General features: G+C 53.1%; 1 protein-coding gene across 1 annotated transcript; it reads left to right on the top strand.

Annotated features, from left to right (window-relative positions):
* Nucleotides 1-7: 7 nt before the first annotated feature.
* Nucleotides 8-340, top strand: LOC106820595 (probable serine racemase; the record flags this gene model as incomplete). The annotated part of the gene is made up of 1 exon (XM_014825103.1): nucleotides 8-340. A coding segment is annotated over one exon (333 nt), but the record flags the coding sequence as incomplete, so codon positions are not given.
* Nucleotides 341-386: the final 46 nt, after the last annotated feature.

Raw genomic sequence — 386 nt, 5'->3', positions numbered from 1 at the left:
CTATATTCATCGCACGCCTGTTTTGACATCTAGGTTTATAAACGATTTATCCGGCGCTGAGCTTTTCTTTAAGTGCGAAAACCTGCAAAAAGCAGGGGCTTTTAAAGCCCGTGGTGCATCAAACGCTGTGTTTGGCCTGAACGATGAACAAGCCGCGCGCGGTGTTGCTACTCACTCGTCGGGCAACCATGGTACCTGTCTATCATATGCAGCCGGGCGTCGCGGTATTGCGTGTACTGTGGTGATGCCTCACACCGCGCCACAAGCAAAAAAGGACGCGGTACGCGGTTACGGAGGCCGCGTTGTGGAATGCGAGCCTTCAACGACTTCACGCGAGGCGGTTTTTGCAGAAATTGTGGCAGAAACCGGGGCTGAATTTGTCCACC

This window comes from Priapulus caudatus, unplaced genomic scaffold, assembly GCF_000485595.1.
Source record: "Priapulus caudatus unplaced genomic scaffold, Priapulus_caudatus-5.0.1 Scaffold29923, whole genome shotgun sequence".
NCBI classification, from domain to species: domain Eukaryota; kingdom Metazoa; phylum Priapulida; class Priapulimorpha; order Priapulimorphida; family Priapulidae; genus Priapulus; species Priapulus caudatus.
The sequence above is the reverse complement of the archived record's forward strand: the minus strand, read 5'-3'. Positions and strand labels throughout refer to the sequence as shown.